Source organism: Phaethon lepturus, unplaced genomic scaffold (genome assembly GCF_000687285.1).
Source record: "Phaethon lepturus isolate BGI_N335 unplaced genomic scaffold, ASM68728v1 scaffold41610, whole genome shotgun sequence".
NCBI classification, from domain to species: Eukaryota; Metazoa; Chordata; class Aves; order Phaethontiformes; family Phaethontidae; genus Phaethon; species Phaethon lepturus.
Genome location: NW_010511945.1, coordinates 22981 through 41185, shown reverse-complemented (window position 1 = coordinate 41185; position 18205 = coordinate 22981). Strand labels below are relative to the sequence as shown.

At 37.6% G+C, this 18205-nt stretch overlaps 1 protein-coding gene across 1 annotated transcript in view; it reads left to right on the top strand.

Moving 5' to 3' along the window:
- Nucleotides 1–18205, top strand: part of LOC104619454 (versican core protein-like) — a gene marked incomplete at both ends in the record, with an annotated part of 75194 nt that overhangs the window by 45143 nt on the left and 11846 nt on the right. Inside the window, one exon of the mRNA XM_010285337.1 lies at nt 11532–17036. Coding sequence (XP_010283639.1) covers nt 11532–17036 — 5505 coding nt within the window. The remainder of the gene's footprint in view (nt 1–11531; nt 17037–18205) is intronic.

The window sequence follows — 18205 nt, the reverse complement described above, 5'->3', positions numbered from 1 at the left end:
CAATAATTTCTTTTTTCACATTCCTTTATGGACTTCCATAGATACAAGGAACAGTGCCCTCACATCAAATACTCTTCAGAGGATGCCTACACATTCCCTGCTGTTTTTGCATTGTTTCCACGGAAACGTCTCAGCTCTAGACATAGGGATTACACATTTCTATCTTTCTTATAGGTCTTTGTTTATTCATGAGATAAATGAAGGAATTTTATTCATAGGTATAATGTAGTTTTTCATTATGAAGTAGAAGAATCCTTTTAGAAGTTTTGTTTACACGTGGAGAAAGTCTTAAGAAATCCTATTGCAGAAAAGATGAGCTGTCTCTTACATGGAAACACAGTATGAATGAATTTTTTTGAGGAAAGTGGTTTTCTGTACCAAAGTTTTCTAAATGTATCCAGATTGTAACAAATCTTAGTACTTATGATGCAGATATAAACTTTTTTTGCCTCTTTCAGAAAATATTAACTATACCAATTTTCTTTACATTAACTGATTCATTGGATACAGTAAAATTCTGAGTGACTACAGGATGTGATCCTGGAAATGTAAATAAAGATATTTTTATAAGTGGCTCAAAGGCTAAAGATCTTAATGGAAAGTCATTCCCTTAAGATGGGTCATTGATAATTAGTCTGATCATAGCACTTTCAAAACATTTCTTAGCTAGTCTTTCTTTTTGAGTTTGTAGTTGTCAGTGGTTTTTTTTTTTTTGCAGTTGTTCTTTACACATTTCATGACTGAATTAATCCTTTCTAAACCAGCTTTTTCTATTCTCTTTCTGGAAGTGTTTAAATGATAAATTTGATGAATAATATACATAATACTGGCTGTTTTCTTTCAAGACACTTGTGAATTATTTCCTGGCACAAGCCAGGTTGTGTTCAGAGTGTCTGCTGCATATATTGTGTTGGCTTTTTCTATGGAGTATTTCACATATTTTTAAAAACTGCTCAGTGAATTGTATTAGGACTTGTCTGACCAGTCCCGTATTACTATATTTGCTTAAATGAGGAGAACTCAGTATGAAAAATGGTATAGAAATGTCTCTTCATTAATGATTAGAGCTGCAGTCCCTGAGGAGGTGAAATGCAGTGGGAATTTTGTTCCTGATCAGGAGCAATCTTATCTTCCAGTGGTCCGTGCTTGCTTTGGTATTAGCTGTGTGGCACTTCATTACTGTTTCGTTGCCCGGCATTAACTTAAAGAGTGCATAAGAAACATTAATTTTTAATTTTTTAACCATAATCTTGGATTTTTCATGTAGTACCTCATCAAGTGAGAGTTCCATACTTTCAGTTGGAGTTTTTTGGCATTAGAAAAAGAATTTCCATATATTTGATGTAATTTTTTTGCCAAAATAGCAGAAAAGAATATGCCTATATGTACAAAGAGTAGCACTGGGATTTTTTTATAAAATTTTATTGTGGGATTTTGACTAAACTGTTTTTTTCCTTTCTTAGAAGTGGTGAGTGAAATGATTCTTGCGTTACTCATGCTTTTACTACTCAGGCTTGTAGTGAGTTTCCAGTGATATATTTAGGTAAATATTAAAAATTACAAGCAAAATTCTTGAGTTCTCTGGAAATGCCATGTACATGTGGTCCAACTGACAGGCAGGGATAAAGACCACAGGATACATCCTCTGGTGAAAGCAGATAGTGATAATGGGGTCGTAATGGTGAGTGAACCTGGAAAAAGCTTTTCAGAGTTCACAGTGTCTTTTGACTTAGTGTAGATACTCCTTTTCATGCTTGAAGAAACAAAAGTTAGTGTAAGTTCCCACAGAATTTCTTGGACTACTCATCTGAATAACAACTAAATCTGGTTGATTTCATCTCCCTCCCAATCTTCATCAAGGAGAAGGGCACTAATGCCAAACTCATCACAGTTTGGAAACTACTGAATTGCAATAGGTAACAAAGACACTGATGTTTGGTTTTGCTGTTTGAGAGTGTTGGATGTAGGATTCCAGCATTGCCAAGTGAGAAACACTGCTAAGCATTGTGGTGCATGTAGTGGGTAGCAGTTTAGCATGGTATTGAGTTACCAGCATTACCAGATAACCTAAGAGAGCATAAGCTAGTTGGATATTCTACCTTACATGAAGCAGAAACACTATGAAAATCGATGAAACTGAAGTACTTCTATGTCTCTAAAATATTACTCAAGCATTTATTTGTTCTTACCTTAAAGAATTCAGTTACCTTGAATTATTTGGCTTCTTGGGCTATATGCTTTTTGTCAATTTATCCTGCCCACATTCAGAGACTGCCAGGTATGAACTAATTCTGAGTCAGTAGCCATATAACCATGCTAGTATAGGATGGAGTTTGTGCCAATAGTTTTATAGTGAAAAGTCTGTCCCCCTCTGCTGTTTTTTTACTGCTGCACCAAGCTTACCACAGCTAGGCATCTATTTTTAGCTATAATTTTTTGAAAGCTTTTTGTTCTCAAATATTGTCCAACAAAAATGTCTTTTTCAAAAAACAGGCATTTCTAAAAACAAAATTTATATTTTTGCAAAACAAATGTTCCATTTTTGCCAAGGAAAAAAAAACCCCAACTAGGTGGAAAAGTTCTGCTTTTAAAAGGAAAAGGAAAACCTTTCTCATTTTTATACAGGCATGCATATGCATTTTATACATATATGGTTAAAAAAGAAGCTCATGCTCTGTATGCATTACATGTTCTTTCCCCAGCTCCGAGCAATCAAATGGTTAAATGTTTACAGGTGTACTGTAGCTTGCTCTCAGATAAGTATTCTCCAGTTATAAGCTTATTCTAGAGTATATGCTGCATCAGGCTTCCTTTTCTGTTCTGCTCTTCTATTTTATCTGCTGTTCACATTTCCCTGGAGAGTTCAGGAAAGTGTGAGGATCAAAGGCACTCCAAAAGTTGATTCATAGAGAAATTATGTGTCAAAGTAGTGCTTAGTACTTAATTTTTGAAAGGCTTTCAACCACATGGTGCTGCACTCCTTTTCCTACAATTGTGTCTGAAAGAGAGAGTCACACTTGTGTCATTCTGTCTGCAGCCGTGGGGTTTTTACAGCTTATGTTGGTTTAACTGAGAATCTGGTTTATCCCTTGGCTGCTTTGGATGCTTAATACCCAAAGCAATCATGTTTATTAAGACCTATAGCTAAATTTAAATTTTTTCCATTCTTTTTTTCCACAAGTCAAGGGATGATGTTAAGAATACTCCATTAAAATTGCAATTACAGAATCCACTCTGTGTCTTCTGGATAATATTTCCCGTGTTAGTAGGGCCAAAACTGGTTCCTTCGTGTTATGTCTGTGTAATGGCAGAATCATTTGAGGTTGCTCCGGTCTAACATGGTGTAACCAAGGGATGGCAGTGAAGTGGTCTAGGAAAGGGCAAGACACATTGATATCTTGCTGTTTCTACCTCAATCATGGGATATCACACATGAGATCAAGGCTGAAGTCGTTTTGGTGGGCAGTTGCTTTCCTTACCATCCAGCTCTTCTGCTTACCACCTGACTTGGTGAGTTGTCAGTGTGGAGCTGGACTTTAGATAGATAGATATATAGAGAGATAGATAGATAGATACCAGACAGAGCAGCTAATCCCGGTACCGTGTGACTGCACAACCTGACTTTCTGTTTTGCTTAGGATTTCAGCTGGAGAAAATGATTTATTATTTGCCAGTTGTTTGCTTTTGGGTTGTTTAGCCCTGCAGAGTTTTAGAATTGTCTTCTCTGTAGGCAGTAAGTAAAATGTTGACATTGGAAAGTTGCTTGTGTCAGGCACCGCTCAGGAGGAGACACCGCTGGCTGGAGTGTCGTTCTGTTAATGACTTATTGGAGTGGAAAGGAAGTGGAAATAGTTGTCCTTAGAACGTTGTATGACACATATTCAGTCATTATCCAGGGAACTGTATTGTAAGTTTCTGGGGCTTAGACTTGACACTGCAAGGCTGCCATTTTTAACAACTTGATATTTTACTCGATCTGTTTTTTCTTAACAAGTTTACCGCTGGGTCGGGGGGTAACACAGGAAGCAATGAGGATGAAGGAAACACCAGAGATTGCCAGAAGGCTTCATGATATGCTTTTATTATATAAATGGTTCCTTTATTTCTGCCATGGTTTTTGCATCATCATGTCTATTACTTTAAAATTTGGCAGAGGTATTTAAGCAGAACCAGGCGGGCCCGAGCCCTGTGCAAAACAGATGTCCACATAAGCGACATCCACTTTCACAGGTGTTTCTGGTCATAGCCAACAACGCTGTCAAGATGGAGCTTGGGGGAATGGTATAGCTGTAAAAAGGCTGCAGTTTAGGAACATGCCAGCCATTGATACTCAGGTTTTCAACAGGGCTGTATCCTGCATGGAACCAGAGACATCCAATGTGGTAAAGCAGACTGGATCAGTGAACTTGAGTAGGCAAAGACTGACCACCCACCTTGAATTACTTCAACTCCTACCCAGCCAGCTGTGCAAGAGTTATTATTTTCAAGTATTTTCTTCCAGAAATTTACTTGGGTAGTTGAGATTTTTATGCAAGTTCACTTTATACATGATTTTTTTTTTTTTTTTACTGCTGATGAGATTTAAAAAATGTAAGCTTCTCTTTTGACTGTCAGAGGGAGAACAAAACATAATTTTGATAAAATTTAGAAGGTAAAAAAAATAAACTTACTGAAACGTGCCCTACATCCTTAAGCATGTCTAAAGGGAGCCAAAGTTAACAAAACTTTTAGAAATATATATCCAGCTGGGGAACATTTTAAAGTGAACTAAATAAAACCTTTTGTTTATTTAGACTAAATGGTAATCAAGAACTGGATTTTACTAGACCTCATCATACATACTAATCATGTTAATGTGGGGTAGAAGGATTAAAATAACCAAAAATTTAATTATTTCTGGACCTTTCCTTGTTGTCTTTTACTTAGGTGTGTATAATAGTAGCCATGTTTCTTTAACACGTTAGACCAGCTCCTTGGCAGTATTCCCACCTTTTCCTGACAGGGGAGATGGGGTATGCCTGAAGCACTGTTGCACTTTGACCGTGCTTAGGTAGGTTAATGATATTACAAGATGGCACAAGTTAGAGGAATTGCATGTACCAAAGGCTGACACTTGGAATTTTCCTTCAGCCGGAAATGTCTGTGTTTCAAAATCTTATTTCTTTTGAAATGAGATGAAAAGAACAATTAAAAAAAATCCCTTTTCTATAAAACAAAATGGCCCAAAAGATGTTATCGGAAAGTTTTATTTCTGTAAAATTGAAGTTTTCTTTTTTTTTTCCAATTTAACCGTAATATTTTAAGGAGGGGAACCTAAATACAAAGGTTTTGAAACAAAAAACCTGAATGTCAAATCACTTCTTTACTTCTTCAGTATGTTTTAAAACAAAATATATTCAGTAAGAGTGAAACATTCCTGTGAAATTGGTTGAGTTTTGTTTTGCTGGAAGAGCTTCAGCAAGCCATAGTCATAAAACTGCTTGAGTCCACCCAGACTGCAAATTTGGTACCTGGAAGAGTTGAGGTTTAAGGGAGTCACTATATGACATAAAGCTGTTTAAGTCTTTCCTCATGCTAGGTCGTCTCCCAGGCCCAGATACAAGGCTTCACTGGACTTTCAGAGGGTTTAAATAAACCATTTTGCATGTCTGCTTTGAGGACTCCTAAATATTTTCCAGATGGAGACACCTGTTTGGCTGAATTTAAGCTTGCTGACTGTAGGCTTGCTCTTGGTAGGTCACCATCACAAACCCGTCAGGAGCATGCCACAAACATGCAGGGATTTTGAGATAACACATTAAAGCCATTTGTTTAGGTTATTCAGAGATTCTTAATCAAACAGAGTGTGCATGTTTACTGAATTATTCTGTAGATTAACTGTTTGGATCCGCTTTTCACAGCAGCTTCAATCTGCAGCAAATTTTATGAATGTACAAAAATGAGGAAAATAACAATTCATGTGTCTGCCTTCAGTCCTCATTGCTATCGGTATGCTTTTCTTAGCTTATTTTTACAGTCTGTTCCTGCAATGGCTTTCTCAGAATAACGGGTTTTGAGTGAGTTAAGGTCTGATCGGTAGCTGGTATGAATCTTGAGACATCTAACTTGAGCTGTCATTTAACAGCCTACCTAAGCTGATGGTCTGTTTTTCCATGACGAGCTGAACCGTTGTGCTAAATGCTAGATACTAGGTATTTTGCTTGTCCCCTGGTCCTAGTCCCAGACGCCTCTGACACTGATCTCAGAGCATCCGATCAGTTGGAGATGACGTTTAAGGCTGTTGCCAGGGAAAGCAAGTTCATCACCATGTGTGTGTTCTGCAGGAGGTGATGACTGTGGTACTGTGCAGACCAACTGTAGTAAAGAAGAAGAGGCATATAAAAACAAATGTAGAGTATATATCTGTGGGGAGGAAACAAAGTGACTTAACACGGAACACAGAGTTGTTAAAAAGTATGCACATAGGGAGTAAAAACCCAGATTTTCTAATTTTTTTCCTTAAATGAAATTGTCCGTTGCTTTTCTCTGTGAGCCAAACATTTTTTATTTTTGTTGCAAGTTACCGTATTTCCTTTTCCACAGTCACCGAATGTTACATTTGCAGAAATTTAATACAAAAACACATATATACACTATTTTAATGACATTTTAGTCATACTATGGTTTAAATTTAACCTGATATAATTCTGTTGAAGCCCAAGCCAAAATTTTCTGGTTATCAAGTGCAGGAAGAAATTTGACTAATGCAAACTATTTTGTTTTTTCATGCTAACCTGCCTTATGGTTATGGGTTCTTGGTAATGAACATTATGGAGTTTGTGGTAGTGTCACATTGTGCAATGAAATGCATGCTTTCGAAACAAAAAGTCCAAAATGTTTTTTGTCTTCTTTTTAATTTTTTTTTCTTTTTAGGTCTATTCTAATCAAAATATAGGACCTGCTTCAAAGTGCACAGAACATTTTATGAATCTTTCTCTAAATTTCCTGGGTTTATCAGAACTTTAGTGCTTCTACAAAAGACTGAACTCTATTATTTCTCACAAAAACCTCAGCATGTTGCTCTGAAGCAATAAATGGACAAATTGCAGGAATCTATAGGTGAAATTCTGTTAGCTGCAGGATGCCAGATTAGATGCTAATAGTCCAGTTTTGAAAGAGACTTCACAAAACTGTGCTAAAACCATAAGTCTTCTGAATGAAATATTTTGGTTTTTGAAATTTGGAAAACATCAGAATCTGTTTTCTATTTAATTTTCTATTAATTTTTCTTCAGCTGCTTATCTGAAGGTTTTTGAAAGAGAAAATGCTTTTTACTGCCTGTCCACTCAAAAATGATCTTGGAAAAGCACTTTAGGATTCTTTGTAGAATATTAAAAACCTTCTCAAGAAAATATGTTGCTATATATTACACAATTTTTGGAGGTGCAGAATTTAGCTTGTCCATCAGGAACAGAGGCAACTTCTGTATTTGATGCAGTGAAAAATTAATGTGGGTTTAAAACCAGTTGCCATTGGAAGAGTTGTAATGGAGATGAATGCCATCTCAGTCAGTCAACGTGTGGTTATATGTAGCAGCAGTCAAGTCCACTTGCAGCTAAAAAGCACCCTGTAGCCAGAGGGATTTCTATTTCTGACGCATAGCTTGCAGTTACTGAGATAGATGTCAATTCCATACAGGTAATTTAAAACATCTAGACATAGTAAATGGATTAAGAAACACTCTAGGCTGCATATAGACTCATCTACCTATCTCATCTCTATTTCAGTGCATACCTCATCACTTTCCTCAATAAGAGGCTTTACTGATGAATCTCCTTTAGGACTTGTTTGGATTGGCAGTCTGAACTGACAGCCCTTGGTTTTACTACTTTTTAGCTACTTGTTTTTACTTTCTTTTTCTTGGAGTCATAGTAACAAAGCACTTCTTTGAACAAGTGCTCGTTTTGGCTTGTTTGCCATGATAATGTGTGAACTATTGATAAACATATTTAGGAGCCAAACTCCTTTCCTTTAAAGTCCTCATTTCATCTCTTATTAATAGTCTCAGGTCTGTATGTCTTTACCTGCAGCTGGAATGGACATGAACATAAATAAGGGCAACATATGTCAGCTGTATCTAGCCAGTTTAAAACTATTGCAAGTGTTTGTGTGTGTCTGCCCTAAGGGTCTAACAAACCAGTTCAACAGATAAGACTTTTCCCACCTGTATGCATATTTTATGGTAGCACTTAGGTTTTCATCCTAGTGCCTTGCTTGTTCTTAGAAGACAATGTTATATGTTATAGGATATATATTTTTTTGTAGATTATTGGCCATCTCTGTGGTTTAAGAGAATTTTCCATGGCTGTTAACCCTGATCATTGGCAACTTGATTGCCAACGCTTAGTAATCAGAGCTTTAGAAAAGAAAAGAAATTCTAATTAAAAAAAATAATTCAATTGGATTTTTACTATTTTCTTAAAAGCTGGTAATTTTTTCCTTGTGAAAAAAACCCAACCCAAACCACTTAGTATTTAATGAAGGAGCCTCCTGAAAGTTTATTATTGGAGTATCATACCTTCAACTAAGGTTCTTTTATGTGGATCTTTGTGGCATGTGAGATCTTGAAAAAGCTAACAAAGTAAAAGTAAGGTCTGATACAGATCTTTGCATGTGTAAGAATTTCTGTATGTCTTCTAGGTGAATTTGGAACAGATGTTGTTCATTAAATTTATTACCTACCATAAATGATTTAGCGTGAGCTAGTAATTTGAGGGACTCCCAGGTGTGCACTGCTACAAAAATAATGCACTGGTCAGAACTTGTTAGTCATGGTACCCTCCTACAAATTACAGCCTATCCAGGCCCATCCAGGTTTTATTATTTTTTAAAATGTATAGTTCTGTGCAAAAGCATGCTACATGCTTTGTGCACACAATCCTAACAGCTGTGTATGAATTAATAGTTAATCCTTATGCCACATTAGTCTATATGCCAGGTTATTTATACATATTCCTTCTTGAGCTGTGCACACAGTACAAGCCATCCTTCTTCCTCATGCTGATTTTATGTGCATGTCTTTGCTTCTGTATGTTGGTGCAGTTATTTTACAGGGAATTTACTGAGAATCAGAAACTCTCGAAGCTCCCTAGCAGCTTTGACTTGCCCTTCCCCTTTCAGTTATTAAATTCCCATGTATTTTTGCATTCACAGCTTTGAAAAGAAGGTGTACAATTCTGTGTTGACTAGAGCTTCTACTTTTATAAAAATATGATTCCTCAGTACGACTAGCATTGATGTTTGCTAAAATTAATGGATTCTGAAAGTGCTGTTATTAGACATGCTTCTCCACATCATATTGCAGATCTTGGACAAAGTACTGAATTCTGGCTTTTCTGCTTGAGCAAAATTTGAAAGGAGATCTGGGAAGACTCAAATAAATGGCTGCAAAAGCTGTATTTTCCTGTGGCATCAGGCAGCTTCTGTAAATATTTCTAACCTACTGGAGGAAAGAACAGGGAGAAATTCTATCTTTACAAACATTGCATAAACCAACTCCCAACAAGCATATGTGAAGGAGAGAGGAGTTTCAATTCTGTAGTCACCTAATAGAGCTATCATAGCACAAAGGAAACGCCGGGCTTCACTGGGGCAATATAGAATAACCAGGCAGAAATTAGGTTAAAAATAACCTTTTTTTTTTCATTTGTTGCACTGGGAACGCTGGGCTTAGAGCTGTGCAGACTGAATATTTTAGTGGTGATACACAGTGCTGAAGGTGATTTATTCTCTACAAGACTGGCATGGATCTTAATTTTTCCCAAACTGTTTAACAGTTAGATCATAATCTCAGATTCAGGGCACCTTAATACGTGTTCTTTGTAAAACAGACCTGAAGTTCCTATTTACTCTTCAGCTGGATATTTAGCAAAATGAAGATTCAGTAATACTTCAAGTTTAGCTGTAAACACAGGGTGAGATAAAACATGAATTCTCAACAGAATTGCAATGACCTTTTCAAGACCCATGTTGCAGTCAATTTGCACACAAAACCTACCCCAAGCCAAATAATCACAATCCTTTCGCAGTGCTCTGCGTCAGTTTAATGTGATTTAAGACATTCTTTTCCAGCGTGATCACCTGATTACTCTATCTCTGAGGGCTCAGTAGTCATAGAGGCTAAATGATGTTCATGTGTAGAGGAATTATGTCAAATTAATGAAATACTTTACCTGTCAGGTTCTCATTTTTTTACGTCTTGTAAACAGTTTTAAAAAGAAAGATTTACTTAAAATTTGTGCTCTGTCATATACTGGGTATGCAAATATCTGCAAATATTCTTTGGGGAGCAATCATCGCTGGCAGTGCTGTAAAGCAGGAGTCCTGGATGTTGGTTCAGATTCTCTACTGGCAGATGCCATTGGCTATACCAGTTTATACCAGCAAACAATAATTTTGCTTTGGACAAGATGGTTATAAACACAGACTCACAAGAAAGAGACATTCATGGAATAAGATTTTAGCACAACATTTCCAGCTTCAAGTCAGTTGGACAAACCTGAAATCTGGCTTTTTTCTCCGTCTGTTGTATCTTCTCCTGTTTGTAGCATCTGTTGTCTAGAACAGAAAGTTTTAAGTAATGTTTGTGTTGAGAGGGCACATTTAAAAATTGTGTGTGGAATTTGGGATCATAAATCTTAGAGGAACTGATGAGGGCTTCTGCAGCTAAAACCATGTCTACTTAGAACTTCGTTCTCTTTATCTGCTTGGCCACCTAGAAAAAATGTGAGAGGTTTGCGATCTGTGGGAGTGTGTAAATAATTCAAAGTAAGCGGCAGGCAGAAGAAAATAGCTGGACTTTACTCACGTTACTGTCTGAATGGTGATTATTTTGAATCTGGGATGTATTTTCTTATTTGCTTCATAATGATTTATAATGCAAAATAGCAACAACTTTGTAAAGTGAGACTTCATTTACTGACCTAGGGTCCAAGCGTAAAGAATAGAGCAATTGATGTAGTTTTTATGGTGTTCCTCGCGGTTTGAATTACTCTATACTGAGAATAAATGGAGTTGCAGAAGCATATTCTGTATGTCCTATTTTATTTTCAACTTTGCCTAGCTTAGCTTTGTCTAAGTTCAATTTCTGGTAAAGGTTAGATAGTGTCTCAAATCCATGGAAGCAGTTGCTGCAGGTTGGGACCAGAGTCTTTTGGTCTAAAAATGATTTTCATTTTGTCTGTTTCTTATCTCTGCTGAACAGTGTAGGATAAGTTAACTCAAGTGTGGGTTTGGGACTAAACATGCATGGCAATCGACAGCATTACATAATCAATGTGTTCAATATACACAAAGACTTCAGCTAGAAAGTCAAACACTGTGGCAGCATTCAACTTTGTGTCAATAGATTAATACACTGAATTTACTATGTTTAATTTTGAATTTTTGTTGTTGTTTTTTCTCCAATGGGTTGCTTGTACTTCATATGTCTGCTATAATGCACAACCATCATTGTCACTTAGGGATTATGAAAAGCTCTCTTTGTTTTGCAGATCATCCTGTGAATGAATTTTTGGATCTGTTCAGTCGCCACATGCTTCCTCATGCAATAGATGAACCCCACATTGATGCAGAATCAGCTCAGACTGAACCCTGTACTTCAGACTCTGTGCAGGATTCATCTGAATATATAATATTGGATCCTTTCTTTCCAGACTTTATAGAGTTTGAAGAAGAGGAAGACTGTGAAAATACTACTGATGTTACAACTCCTCCAGCTTTGCAGTTCATCAATGGAAAGCAACAAGTTACTAGTGCACCTAAGAGCACAAAAGCTGAGGAAGCAAGAAGTGACCAAATTGAAAGCGTTGCACATTCAAAAAATGTAACCTTTTCTCAAATCAATGAAACAAACACGTTTATAATACCTGAAACTGAAGCTTCTGGTACTATGCAACCAAGCAAAGCTAGAGAAGTAACAGGGGCATTTGAAGTTACACAACCGACAGCAGATGTTGCAATGTTAGAACCTGTTTATAGTGGTGAATCAGAAGTTGCCACAACAGATAAATCAATAGCCATTACTTCTTCATATGAGCAGTCTCTGCAAAAAAATAAAGAGACCGTAACATGGCATAGAACTGAGGAGACCTCTACCAAAGATACAAAAAACTTGCTTTTGGTTGCTAGTGAATCTTCTGGAGATGGCTCCACTGAATCTGATTTATCCACTTCTGTCTTCTCAGAAATTGTATCAATTTCAAGAAAGGAAGATGATGAAAAAAATTCTGGTATAAGTTCTGCTCCTGATGCATTTACTGTGGAAAGTTCTGCTGTAACTTCTTCTGTAGTTTTTAATACTGCTACAGTAGGCATAGGTGTGAAAGACCTTATTCCAGAAGAGGCAACACCTGCTCCAAGAGATCATTATAAATCAACTGTTAAACTTAATGCAAATTCCCCTGTTGAAAATCTTCTGGAAACAAGTAGTCATACAGCAAAGCCTGAGATGAGTACTTCTTTTATAGTTCTAGAAGGCTCTGGAGATGTAGAAGAGGACATGACTATAACTTCAGCCATGACAATGGAAACAGCAGTAACACAAAGGCTTCCAATGCAAGATATTTCTTTGGGCTCTGGCACAGTACTGCCAACAGAAATTTCTGTAACCATTTCAGGAATTGCCTCTGCTTTGCCCAGAGGAATAAGCACTCCTTATTCTGCTTTTGATCAAAGTTCTGAAATAAGTGTTGCCACCAACTCTGTGTCTGAGTTTGTTACAGAAAAAGTAGTTGCCAGCTCTCTTGTAACTGAAAAGAATATTGAAAATGAAAAAGAAATACAGACCACTGTTTATTCAAGTCAGGAAAATTCAGCTACTGCTGCAGAGGGAGATTCAGAGCTGAATGAACTTGGGAGCACTACTAGTGAAGTCAGAACTGTAAGTCAAGAGACCACCCTGCTCAGAAAAACAGTACCAGTATCAGGTACCATAAGCTCTGAAATAAAAAAGGTCACCACCGTTCCTCTCTTGAGGGAGAAGAAGCTTTTTATAAATGAAGGATCAGCAGAAGAACCAGCAGACATATTTTCAGGGGGTCCCACAAGAAAAGTGGTAAGTACTGACTCCCTGTTTATTGATCCAGGTTCTGGAGACATAGATGTTATCTTTGAGTCTGCCAGTGTGACTTCAGTTCCATTAAGACCTGTCACTGAAATACAAACAGAAAAACATGAAGGAAAATTTTACAGCATAGACGATGCTTCACTGAAGAATGCAACAACAGAATATGAAGAACACGCACGAACAGATGAATCACTAATATCAATTTCAAGTACTGGGTCAGATGGCTTGACAAAGGAGTCTGGATTAGCAAGTCAGGTGTCCCAGGACTTGTTTAGTACAGGAAACCCAGGACAACAAACCCAGGAAACAGAACAGACTTACACAGCTCCTTCTGAAGTAAAATCTAGTCCTGGTTCTAGAAAACAGAAAATATCTCATGTTGCACCAGGAGTTAAAACTGAAGATTTAGAAACAGGTGAGGTCACGTCATCTCCAGAATCAGTAGTTAGCAACAGTCCACATGACATCATGGTGACACATGGTACTGGCAGTATGAAAGCAGTAGCTGAACCTACAGCAAGCAAAAATGCAAAAGTTAGTTCTTCAACAGTCTCATTAGGCAAGATTCTCCTGATTGAGCATGGCTCTGGAGAAGTATTCAAAGGTGACAGCAGCACCACAAAACTAATGTCTAATGGATCTATTGAAGAAATACGTGGAAGTAATTTCCCATTTATTGATCAAGGATCTGGAGAAGCAGACATCATTGAATCATTTGCAAAAACATCAGTTTCACCCACTGAGAGACCAGAAACAGAAGAGAAGTATGACAAAAAATTTGTCAGCACACCATCTATGGATCATGCCTTCACTACCAAACCTCATGAGATTGTCACAAGTACTGAACATGAAGTAACCACAATGGGAACTGTAACTGACATAAGAATGGAAGAGAAAACAATTGATGAACTGACAGTGAGAACTTTTACTATGAAGATTCCTTTGGTGGATGATATACATTCTGGGGAAGACAGGCCGAGGGAGATTTCAGCAAATCCTATAGAATCTTCTGAAGAAACAACAACAGACCCATTCTTTAAAAGTACACAGGCTAACCATGAACATCTGGGATTTTTAAATGTTCCGACTGTCAGCCCGTATTCAGAAGAAAAGGAATTAGAAACTGAATCTGTTAAAAAAATACTTTTGCCATTCAATGATGACAGAGTAACTGAGCCTGTAAAGATTGAGAAGAAATACATAAGCTCTCCAGTTACAGATATAGAGCAAGAGGAGGCATTGGTGCAAAATATTTTCCCTACAGAAGATATTCCCAGATCACTCGTGATACCTAAAGAAGAAAAGCTGACAAATAATGAGCTTCTTGGTGATCCATTGTTTTCAGGACAAGGATCGGGAGATGACCTTGCTGTTATACCTCCTGTAGTGCCAGTGACTGTCAAAGAAATCATAAGTACTTCAAGTCCTCAAACTTCTCACCCTGCAAATATGGAGCCCAAACTTTCAACTGACAATACACAAGACTTTGAAAGAGGAAGCACTGACTCAAATGCTGAACTTAATGAAGAAGTTACAAGTGCTGTAACTGAGCTGCTGTCAGAAACAGACCAGTTCCTGAGCAAAGTGATCACCAGCTCCCCAGCTTTAGCAGAAGAGAGTTCCAAGAGCTTCAGCTCTAAAGAGGTTAAAGAGATGACACATTATTTTGCTGCGACTGAAGAACCTCACAATCAGGAAACTAACTATAGGAGAGGAGAAAATGAAACTAATAGGACAACAGCTACATCTAAAGCTGTTTCTCAAGAGGAAGCTTCACATTTGCTCATTAAAGCTGGTGTAACTCCTGTTTCTGTAATACTGAGCGGAACCCCTAATCTTGAAACAGAAGAATTGCTTGTAACATCAACAACAAAAATACCAGCCAGACTATCACCTGAAAGCTCTGGAGAAGGATCTGGCTGGGCTGGTGTTTTGGATTCATCTTCTCCTGATATGTTTACTTATTTGTCAATACCCCCAGTGTCAAAAGTAGAACTAAATGCTTCATCTAGTGTTCCTGGGGAAGTTTATTCTGAAGTTATGACAACAGAGGCACCGACAGATAGATCACAGACTATGATCACAGGACTAGCATCCCTTTTTACAGAAGAAAAAGAGATCATGGCAAATCCATCTGATGTTCAACCAAAGACAGCTACATCAGAAGAACTAACAAGTGACACTGGGATAGATGAGAAAATTATTCCCATGATTGATGATAAAAGAAGTGTTATATTGAACGTTTCTGTTTATGGTGATATTACACTAATTGAAGAACGACTTCAAATCCCGTCAGAAGAAACAACTATTATAGATATGGATCACTCAAAATCAATGCCTGAAGATATAATAAGTGTGCAGACAATGCCAAATCCCGTCATACAATCAACATATGGTGGTGATGATAGCATGACAGCTGAAGGTGAGAAATATGATTCAACACCTAAATTTTCCATAACCAAAGAGAAAGCACTTGGATCTGGTGATAGTCTGTCTTTGACTACTTCCAGTCAGCCAAGCAGTGAATCAGTAACAGCTGGGCACAGACCAAAATCAGATGACAAGGATTTAGGTTCAGGGAATGCCGTGAAGTTTGCAACAGAAACTCTCATTCCTACCAAATTCCCTGAACTGGGCATTTTCCTTCCTACAGTACCATCACTGGCAAGCCCTCATGTGCCTCCTGAGTCTAAACATGTTGTAACAAGCACAAGAGAAGACACCTATGAGCTGAACACTTCAGCAAACAACCAAGTAATAGCAGATCAAAGTGAAACAATCTCTGTCTCTGGCTTTTCTGGAATGGGACAAGAAGAAGTGGATGATAAACAGCTTATGATTCCTTCTGTTACATCAGTTTCAACTACTGAGAGAGAAAAGGCTTTGACAACTGACATGTTTGATGTAAGTATTGTCACCACACAGCGTGCATCCCAACTGACAACTGTATCATCTAGCAAGAATGAAGAAAAACATCCTACAGTATACACAAACACAAAATCAGCATCAGCAGAGTATGAAGAAACAGATTCAGTGAACTTTTATTCTGCACCTGAACCTCCTAAATCCTCCGTAACTGTTCAGTTAGTTAATGGAGTATCTGAGTATCCTGAGGTAATCATTCCAAGTACATCATCATCAAAGGATTCAGATCAGCCCAATCATTCATCAGAAGGAACCTTCAAAGAGGTTAGTTCTGATATTGCGGCAACATATAAACCACCCACTACAGATCTTCCAGACAGAACAGAGTCTTTTCTGCTGGAGTTTTCTCCCAAGCCTGTTTCAGAAAGCACAACTACTGAAAGTACTCCTCACTTTAATAGACTTGTAACAGACAGGACAGAAGAGACAGAAACCTCTGTAACTGATTTGGTTGTTGAGGAAGAAGCTACTGTTTCTGGAGATTCTCCATCAATACACGTCTTACCTACTGCTTTTCTGAATTTTGGAGAAAGAGAGAGCACAGATGTTCCGAAAATTAACACAATAAAAATTGATGCTTCCTCAGGGAGAGTGAATAACCCCCATCAAGAAGATGACAGGAGTACTGAGAGGGAGATCCCATGGCTTTTTTCCACGCCTGTTTCAGATTCACCCAATAGTATTGAAAGTGAAGTATTTAAACCTGACCAGGAAGCAGTTACAGTGCTAGCTTCATCTTCACAACCTTTGGATAGAAGCATGGAAACACAATCAGCTTTGTTTGACCGAGAGGAGATCACGACAATTTCTTCTAACATTGCAACAAACAGCACCGCCCCTGGAAACAGTCCATATCAAAATGAGCAGTCGACGATAAGCTCTGAGGAGCCAAATACTATTGAACTTGTAACTTCATCATTTTCCCTTCCGGAAGTCACTAATGGATCAGATTTCCTGATTGGCACCAGTGTGGGTTCAGTCGAAGGCACAGCAGTGCAAATTCCAGGTAACTTACAAATACGATCACTGTTGTATATGTTTGTTGTGATACTTGTAAATGTGTGTCTTAACTATGGTAAGAGGTATGACAATCAGAGCACTGTGTGAAGTAACAACGAAACTCATGAGCCTCAAGCTCTGAAACCAGCAAGATTTGCAATCTCTACAAACGGAAGCAGGATGGGGATACCAAAACTCAAGCTCAGTGACCTTTCCTGAGTGTTTGCATCATGGAGCTCTGGATCAGACTTGAGGTAACAAGCCAGTTCTACAAGGCAGGAAGGTAACATTGATTGTGGTAGAGAATTTAGCTGTAATATTTAATTTTCCAATTTCCAACAGATAATTTCATCTGACAGCTTTTCTGTGTTGGCATGATGATAGTACTTATACAATTGGTTTATAGGTAGGGTTGTTTTATAACATCTTGCAAGTTGACTTAGAAAGCAGGTCTAGTGTGTATTTTAGGATCAGAATTTTCTATTAAAATTAGCTTCTCTTAACCTACAAGATAACTTTCCAGACAAAAGAAAACCAAGACTTCACTTCTCAGCCTGTCTGTAGCTTTAACTGGTTGATACAGTGTCTGTCTCTTGAAAATTACAGATATTTTTGTTAGACGTCATTTGCCACAGTATTTTGTTTTACATAATGGTTACTAGGCACCATTTCACCAAATTCACAGATGATGCAGGAAGGGTCAATATGAGAAGCATCACTTCAACTAATATTTTATCTAGATACAGCTGAGGAAAGAGCTGAACTGGCTTAATTTTATAGGTTTTTCTGTTATTTTTCCTCAAATAATCCAGATAGCTGTCAATTTAAAAATATTTACTGGGAAACTATCCAGTCTGTAGGATGACAAACAGACATTAAACACATAGTAAACATTGTTAGGTGCTTAACATAGCCCTACACTTGGGACTTTTGGTGAAGCAATCCTGAAACAAGCACCCTGTTTTATGGATATGATCAGACTCCTTTCAAAACCCCCAAAGCAAGATCCTGCCCAGTTAATTACAATCCCAAATTTATGTACATGGGATTTTCTTTTGGAGGCTTTCAACTGAACCGTCTGTTTTCCAGTGACTAGATAGGCAACTTGGTACTTTAAGAAGACTTTGAATGTCTAACCTGCGAAGGTAAAATAGATGTTACTTATCTTTTATTTCA